This window comes from Triturus cristatus, chromosome 10 (assembly GCF_964204655.1).
Source record: "Triturus cristatus chromosome 10, aTriCri1.1, whole genome shotgun sequence".
Taxonomy (NCBI): Eukaryota; Metazoa; Chordata; class Amphibia; order Caudata; family Salamandridae; genus Triturus; species Triturus cristatus.
Window position 1 is genome coordinate 1173621014 of NC_140593.1, and position 9391 is coordinate 1173630404.

The window sequence follows — 9391 nt, forward strand, 5'->3', positions numbered from 1 at the left end:
TCCCTATCACCAAACCTTCCACAATCGCCTTCCCATTACTTATTACTTGACCTTTTAATTGCTGTGGCTTTTCATACCATCACTTCTAATTGGAAGCAGGCTGCAAACGTCTCCTACAACTCTTGGTGGAATGCAGTTTGCTTCCATCATCGCCTAGATACTAATTACGTATCCCCTATTTCCCTAGCAGTTAAATGCGACTTGATTTGGTCCCCTTTGGTATCCTATCTTTCCTCCTCTGCTCCATCACACGCTCCTCCAGACCCTGACATCGTTGAGTGCGTAAACCACCATGATTTGATTTTCTTGTTACATGAATTGATTTCTTGCTACATTATTGCCTTTTGTTATGACTTCACGTTTTATTGTATTATAAGATATTTTTCATTCTTATATATAGATCTGTTTGTATTTTTTTTCATGCTTGTCATATTTGCTTTTATTGAGAGCTTCTATTGTATTGCTTATTATATGTATCGCTTACCATGATGATTAAATTCCCTTCCCCTTCCCCCCCTCTTTTTCTTTTTCCTTCAATATACTCAAACTTAGAAAGAACAGGTAAATGGCACTATTAAAAACAGATTAGAAAAGATGTGTTTAGCCACAGGACTGAAATGGCCTGATGTCTTGCCTCTGGTATTCATGACTATCAGATCAATTCCAGACAGGAACACAAGTTTGAGTCCCCACGAGATTGTGATGGGGAGAGCAATGAGGTATGTATTTATACCAGTCAACAAGTTATTGCCAATCTCTGATGACTTGGTGTTGGATTACTGTAAGGGGCTGGCTGATGCCGTACATTCTGTGTTTCATCAGGTTGGATCGGACGCCACCACCCTTGAAAAGAAGCCAGCTCATGATCTGAGCCCAGGTGACTGGGTGAGAATTAAAGTGCACAGAAGAAGAAACTGTTTGGTCCCACGTTGGGGAAAACCACGACAAGTGATTTTAACTACAACAACAGCTGTAAAGTGTACAGGAATAAAGAACTGGATCCATGCTAGTCATACCTTGCGAATTCCAAACCCAGTGGATAACAAAGAAGGAGAGTATTTTGAAGAATCAGAAACTAGCTCTGAATCTGATACTGAAGACAATAGAACAGGACAACATTCTGAAAGAGGGGAGACAGAACCAAATTTGACCGTTGCCCCAGAGAACATTCCCTTGAGTAGAAAATTGCAGATCTCAGACACCAGCTCAGACTCAGAGACTGAACAAGCACAGGTATATACAGGAAAAGAGAAAAGCAGTCAAGAGACAATTAAAGAAGTTCTTGATAAAGAAATTCCTGATGGAAAGTTGAGAGAAATTCCACCTGAAGTAACAAAAGCAGATGGTCAGTTGACAGATACAGAAAGTGAGGGAAAGGTTTTTGCGGAAGACCCCCGAGGAGTTGTAGGGAATTCAAACATCCAGTTAGAGGAAGGGACATTTAGTCAGCAGGAAGATTGTGTGCAAGAAACAGGAGGAGGGACAGAAGTAGGGAAAATAAAAGAAGTGGTGGAAAGAAAAACAGTTGAAAGTAAAAGTCAAGTTGAAACCGAATCAGAGGACAGTGATGAAGAAGCACCAGAAGGTCGAGTCCTGAGAAAAGAGCATGGAGAGCTGAGAAAAACGAAAAGGGAAATAAATTGAAAAGATCAGCAAGAGATGAAATCTGGCCAAACAAAATAAAGAGATTAAGATGCCGACTGACACGAGTAAATTCATCCAGAGCTGAACAAGTGAATGAAGTATCTAGTCAAGAAAAATTGAAAGACGAGGGAAAAACTACAACAGAAGAAAATAAGAGAACAAGAAAATCTAACCAGAAGTATAAGTCACCGGAATGGTCATATGTGGCGCTGCCTGAAATAAAAGAAGAGGCGGATAGCCAAGAAAATCCAGAGGTGACTGTACCAGAAGTGGTTGAGGAAGACGAAGAATCGGAAATCCTGAGAGTTATCTTGTCCGACATTGGAGAAGAAACGGATGTTCAGGAAGTTCTGTATCAAGATTGTGAAAGAAAAGTGAAAGACGATCAAATGCCAAACTGAAAAGACCAAAAGTGATACCAATGGAAAGACAATAAAATTACTGGAAAAGACATAACTGATAGAACCAAATAGGTGCTTAGAGCCTTGGGTTAGACAAAACTAGTTGTGAAGTAGAAGAGGCTAAGTCAAAAGACACTGATCATTTTTTGAAATGCCAAACACAGAGAATAGGAAAACTAAATGTGTATTTCTTAGAAGGTGGTTAAAAATGTGTTGCTGTTGTACAGGATTACTAATGCTTTTATGGAGCGCTTTGGCTTTAATGATCTTTAAAGTTACACTAGAAACAATAGAAGGACATAGTGAGAATAAAACTAATGTAGAAAAGTTTCAGAAAGTATATCCGACTAATATAGATAGAAATTATTCACATAAAGACAGGTCTATAAATGATTTCTCTAACAATGTATTCTCAAAATTATTGTATGAATATGTAAAGACAATGGACGTAAGGGACTGCTACGTCTGCATGCAGTTACCTGCATCTGTATCTGAAGGATTGACCTATCATCACCTCCCATTAACGTATGGAATAACATGTAGTGTAATAGCAAGTTTGTTTTACAAAATAGGGAAATTAGAATATTACTTTTCAGATGTAGATAACATATTTTCACAAGTACCTGTAATTAACAAATTGAATAATGTAAAACCTGCAATGGTATTTGGTGAATATTTCTTAGAAACTAAAGAATTAACATTAGAATCCATATTTAGAAATAATCTAACTTGTAGTTTAAAGAAGGAGGAGAAAGTGTTCTTGGATATGGTTGAAGAAAGGAGATTGAAAATGCAAAAGAAAGTATCTGAGGGAAGAGAGGAAAGGACAGTCTGGGATGTTGAAAATGAAAAACATTTGAAAGGAGAAGCTAGTCCAACAATGGCTTTAGATTGGCCTCAGAAAGGAAAGTTGTGTATTAGAAGGAATCAAACTGTATATGATAATTATTTTGTAGGTAACAGTGATTGCCATGATACATATCGAATCATGGGTGGATGGGGATTTAAAGGAGGAAATGATCCAGTTTTTCCTGGATTATATTTTATCTGCGGGAACAAAGCATATTATCGATTACCAGATCACTGGTTTGGCACATGTTATGTGGGGCTGGTTTTCCCAAAGATATTCCATGTGGGAAGAGGAAGAGATGGTGTACATGAGTTAGGTAGACAACTAACACGTAGAAAGAGAAAATCTTGGTCAGAAATTGTGGGAGACATTTTTGGAGCATTGATACCAGCAGTGGGAATATCTCTGAATGCACATAAAATTAGAAAATTATCAACAGTAGTGGATCGCTTGTCAACAAGCACCGCTGGAGGATTTTTATTGGTAAATACAGAGATGGTTGCCATGCGCCATGGTAATGCAAAATCGACTTGCCCTTGATATAATTTTGGCAAAAGAGGGTGGAGTCTGTGGAATGCTGAATGTTCAACATTGTTGTACTTATATTCCTGACGAAAGTCAAGATCTAAAGTCATATATTAAAAATATAACTGATTTGCATGAGGAAATTGCACCACTGGAGGTTGAAGGTGTTTGTGAAAAGATTGGAAAGAAATTATCTTCTATTAAAGATTTCCTATTAAAATTAGGTAGTACATTTATAGGTAAAATCCTATTTCCACTAACATGTGTAATTTTTCTAGTATTAGTTATAAGATTAGGATGTTTATGTTGTAAAAGAAAGAAAATACAGAAAAATATAAAGAGAGAAACTTTGCGAAAGAAAGAAAATAAAAGACGAGAAAAAGAATTTGAAGAAGTAGAATAAGAAGAAATGAAAGATAGTATGTATAAAAAGGCAAGAGAAGAAGAAATTGGGGAAACAAAAATGTGAACTAAAATTCTATGAATTCATTTTCTTTTCATAATAAATTTACAAAATGTTAGGTATTGTGGTGATAAAATCACCAAAGGGGGGATTGATGGAGCAGGTAGTGCAAAATTTTGTATACCTCCTCTATTTTTGCATGAAAATACTAATTATATAATCTATTAATTATAATACTATTAGACGAGTGTTGCATGTATACTAATTAACATTATTAATACTTAAACTACACATGGGATTTGCTAATTGCATGGCTAAATAACTCTTATAACTAAAATCTGTACGCATATTAACAATAGTATATGTAGTAATAGAATACTGCATAATATATGTTGCTTTATGATGTTGCACCCTCGAGGAGGATCCGAAAAGGTGAATATAATTGCTTTAAATGTTGCTATACGCTAGATAAATACAAGCACATAGAGGGATTAGCAAGGGGTTAACATTAGGATCACCATTTCTATGAATTAATTATTATTTTGTGTTTGTTTCGCTTAAGTTGGCATCTGGGCCTAAATCCAATATGGCTGCTGTCACCACACGCAGAAGTGGCCACTGTCTCATGAGGCACGGAGTGAGCTGCGCATGTGCAAGAAATCTCCTAATCCTCGTAGTGACCTTTGCACAAAGTGTCCCCGGTCAAGGATACAGAACGGGACACTAGCCAAGACAGGGGAACAATCAACCTACAAGTAAACCGGAACAAGCCGATACTTCGCTGACCAATGATCTCACCCCTCGAACTGTACTGAAAATCTGGGAATACAAGTCGTACGATCTCAACCAGTCAATCACGACTGTTCTAACGTTTAAAATTGTATCTTCTTTGACTTGTTTTATTATAAAAAAGGGTAGTAGAATAGGGAAGGCGCGGATGATCTATCTTTCTTTTCATTCATCATTTTTCCATGTTTGTTCGTTGTGACGCCTATTCAGAAGATCCAGATTCTGCCCGACCACTTGATGACTGCAGACTTTTTCTAAAAATCCTCAGGCTGTGATCGATGCTTGCACGATTTCTGGTCCTTTGACAAATTGGGACTGTAGCGTGCTGAGCAGCAGGACTTTGAACTTTGGCTTGCTTTTTCGGACAATTTACGACAAATTTTGGTTATGCAGAGCCAATGAATTAGAGGACTTCAAATAGCCAGAATAGGTAAATATGATGTTCTGCGATTTATTTGAATTGATCTAAAAACTCTAAAACTTTGACGAGACAAAAGCAAATACTAATCATCATGAAAATTTAGATAAACAGATATTGATTAACAAGAAATTATTAAGGGAAATAGGGATTCTGAGTCGTAAAATGTGTTTTAGCTGGTTCTAAATCACCATCAACCAATCCAACTAAATTGGTCCATTGACCAAGTGGGTGGAGTGCCTTGATGTTTGGGACTAGTGAATCTATAGGCGAAGGATGTTAATGTATATTTTGTAAAATAACTTTTCTCTACCTATAGGTTATAAGGTATTTCCCCCCACATGTTCAGCGCTTGAATTACTCATCCCTCCTGTGTGCAGACTCATGAGATAGACATATGAGTGTTGGTGTTATGGGCCCCACCAATGAATGCGTGTATGAATGAGCTAGAGTGACGTCGGGTCTGCGTCGCAGGGAAAATGTCGGTATATGTTGTTCCCCATTTCCCAGTCTTGCGCTGGCTCAAAGGTCACAGCCAACTGTTTCTCTGCTCTCAAATGGCTTAAGAAGATCTTCTAGCTAATCCCTTTGGCTGCCCAGAGTACACTTATGCAGGCTCTGTTGACATCCAGATTGGACTACGGTAATGTACTATATCTGGGTGCTGACAAATCCTTGATCTTCCGCTTGCAGATCATTCAGAACTGGGCCGCTTGCCTTCTTTTTCAGTTACCTGGATATGCCTCAGTTTCACCACTGCTTCACAAACAATACTGGATTAGGGTCAATACCCTGCACCCCAAAACCTAAACGCACCCTGAACTCTAAAAATGCCCCAGCACCCCAAAACCTAAACACACCCTGAACCCTAAAAATACCCCCGCACCCCAAAACCCTAACTCACCCTGACACCTAAAAATACCCCAGCACCCCTAAACCTAAATGCACCCTGAACCCTAAAAATACCCTCTGCACCCCAAAACCCTAACTCACCCTGACACCTAAAAATAACCCAGCACCCCTAAACCTAAACGCACCCTGAACCCTAAAAATACCCCCTGCACCCCAAAACCATAACTCACCCTGACCCCTAAAAATACCCCAGCGCCCCTAAACCTAAATACACCCTGAAGCCTAAAAATACTCCATGCACCCCAAAACCCTAACCCAACCTGACCCCTAAAAATACCCCAGCACCCCAAAACACAAAAATACACTTTACACTATAATTTCCCCAGAACCCCAAAACATATACCCCTATACCCATACTTACCTTATACTTACATATAAAAAATATATGCTTTTTCTATTCATGCATTGATCACGAATTTCGTTGTAAATGTATGCGTGGTAAAAGCAAATAAAATGTAATGCCATGCGTTGTAATGGCATTGCGGAGTCATGGTAGATGCGTTATAATAGTATGTGGGGTGATGGTATGCGGGGTGAAAGATTCTTGGTAATGGGTGTTTACCGTGTTTTGAAAGGTATTATACTCATTTTAGAACTCAGAAAGGTCCTTGTGAGTCATAAAAATGGGTTTTGCTACTCATTAAAAATCGCAAATTAGGTGGAGGCATGAAATGGGCACCCACCTCTTATTTGTAAGCCACAATGAAGTCTGTCAATGCTTTGTGACTAAAATTTGGATCACAAACCTTCGAGCAGATACCAACACCTGCAGGTGGGAAGATGCCTCTTTGGGACATATTTCCCTTTGGGAATCAAGTCAAGAATCATTTCATGCAGTCTGAACCACTCTGGTCCCCCAAACGTGTTCCAAATGGGTAATATGTTTTATTTGCAAGCGGCACTGGTCCCTATAACTGACATGGACTGATTAAAAAAAGAAAAAGTATATGTTGCAAGCACAGTTTTTTAAAAATTAGACGGTGTTGATTAAAGGGACAGATGCTGCTTTTAATAATAATGGAAAAGCAAATGCAAGAATCTCTGACTGCTGTCCCTTAAAATAACCCATCCTGAAATCACTGCAGATCCCAGGCAATCACAAATTGTAACCTTCTTAATTAGTATTCATTTAGGGCGGTGATTTTGTAACCGCCATTGAATGCTCAGTTTGAATTATAACCTATTGTCACATATGTCATATCTCAAATTGCATAGCCATGCCCAGACCAGTGGTCATGTAAATTGCACATCCTGGCTTCCAAATGGGATTTTGCACAGAAGGCCCCACGTTTGCTCTATTGTTTCTCTTTCTTAAATCATGTTAGTTCATTTAAATTTGAAAGATGCACGATAAAGAGGTACATCTCTATACCCAATATATTTAGTTAAAAGTAAAATAGTTGTTTATACTGTTATTCTGTATACCGCTGTTCAACTTATTTGAACCGACATGTGCACCAAGATATTGTTTAATTACTCAGGCAAATTAAAAAAAATTACCTTTTAAAATTAAAATGTGTAGCATGGTAATTAGCATATAAATTCCAAATATCTACTTGCAAATTATGAGAGTTCCTTTGTTGGCTTCCAGCTCACACCATGTTTCAATATTCACTATAAAATTACATTAAAAAATCTTAGAGCAATAAAAGAAATTTCGAAGGTTTTGCCCCACCATACAACAACCCTTTTCACTCCCTCTGCCACAGAGCAGTATCTGGTTATGATGATCATTGAAACAGGGCCAGATTTGCTGATGTGACTATAGATCCATTCTGAAAGAAAATGATAGTAACCCCATTTTTAATAGCAACAACTTTATTTTTAATCCCCCAAACTTTCTAACCCCTTGAGCGAATGAATTTCCTTCACAAGTCATATTTATCTTCTTTGACGCCATCCATCTTCAGGAGTTGTCAAGAGGAAGTACAGAGGTTATTCAGTTTGATACTGAGTGACATAGAGAATAACCTGCTAATTTATCTTAGAAGTCAAAGAGTAGCAAAGGAACATACAAGGTATGTGACATACACATTGAAGAAACAGTTATAAGAAACACATTGAAATAAAATTGAAGTGGCACGAGGACACACTCTGAGTTATCTCAACAATGTCTTTTACAGACCTCTGGTTTCTGAGTTCCCTTCATTGGTATCTCAGCATCTTACTCATCCCATGAAAGAAGACACCTGCAAGGAACAGGGATCATGAAGAACATGACTTGTTTAATCGAACTCGGATGGATTGAGCGGATTGTGTGTTCTTGCCCATCACTCTCCAGAGAGCACTCTTCACCTGGTTGTTCCTCAGGCTGTAAATGAAAGGGTTCAACATGGGTGTTAAAATGGTGTATACCACAGTCACTATTTTGCTGTCATTCTGTAAGTGGGGTACAGTAGGTTGTATGATGTACGTAAACATGCCAGTGCCATAAAAGAGGATCACCACCACCAAGTGAGAGGCACAGGTAGCAAAAGTCTTTTGCCTGCCCTGGGTGGAGTGAATCTTAAAAATAGCATTGATTATAGGGACATATGAGACAAAGACAATCAAGAAGGGGAGCAGTCCAACGAAGAACCCCACTACAAAAATGACAAGTTTGTGGACAGAAGTGTTGGAGCAGGATAACTTGAGGAGTGCTGGACTCTCACAGAAAAAGTGGTCAATGAGATTTGGCCCACAGAAGTTTAACGAGGAAATTAGGGCTGTCTCTATTAAGGAATAAAGACCACCGACTATCCAGCACCCAGACACAAGGAGAAGTTGAACCTTCTGGCTCATAAGAAGAGAGTAATTTAAGGGGTGACAAATAGCTAAGTACCGATCGTATGACATAGCAGCAAGGAGGAAGCATTCAGCGATGATGAAAATCTGGAACAAACACATCTGGGCGATGCAGGCATGGAATGAAATGGGCTTCCTCTCTGCAAGCAAGTTGTCCAACAACTTCAGGACAGTTGTTGACACGCATACAATATCCAGGAAAGAGAGGTTTGCCAGGAAGAAGTACATAGGAGTGTGAAGCTGAGCATCCATTGTGATGAGGAACATGATGGTAAAGTTGCCCAGCAGCGTTGTGATGTAGATGAGAATGAATGCACTGAATATCAAATGCCTCAGCTGAGAATCATTGGAAAAACCAACCATGAAAAAGTATGACACAGTGGAAGCATTTTCCATAGCTTTGTTTCACATACGACCTAAAAGAGATTGTGGGTGAGAAACTAAAACAATAGCATTAGAAATCACAAATTGAATATAGGTAAAAGCATCAGAAAAGTAGTGTATTATTTAGAGTTTGATTTAAATGAAGACCCCCTAAAATTTGTAAATGCCTTTTCAGCCCCACACTAAGCTGCCCCACCCTATTTAAAGGTGGGGGAGCACTGTATTTCAGATGGTGATACCGCAACTTGCTCTGCATTAAAAAATGCTATAGTCAAGGAAGA

The 9391-nt window shown here is 38.6% G+C and overlaps 1 protein-coding gene across 1 annotated transcript; it reads right to left on the minus strand.

The window, feature by feature from the left end:
- Positions 1 to 8147: 8147 nt before the first annotated feature.
- Positions 8148 to 9122, minus strand: LOC146796903 (olfactory receptor 1G1-like). Its single transcript, XM_085631435.1, has one exon. The coding sequence runs from the start codon at positions 9120 to 9122 to the stop codon at positions 8148 to 8150; it is 975 nt and encodes a 324-aa protein (XP_085487561.1).
- Positions 9123 to 9391: the final 269 nt, after the last annotated feature.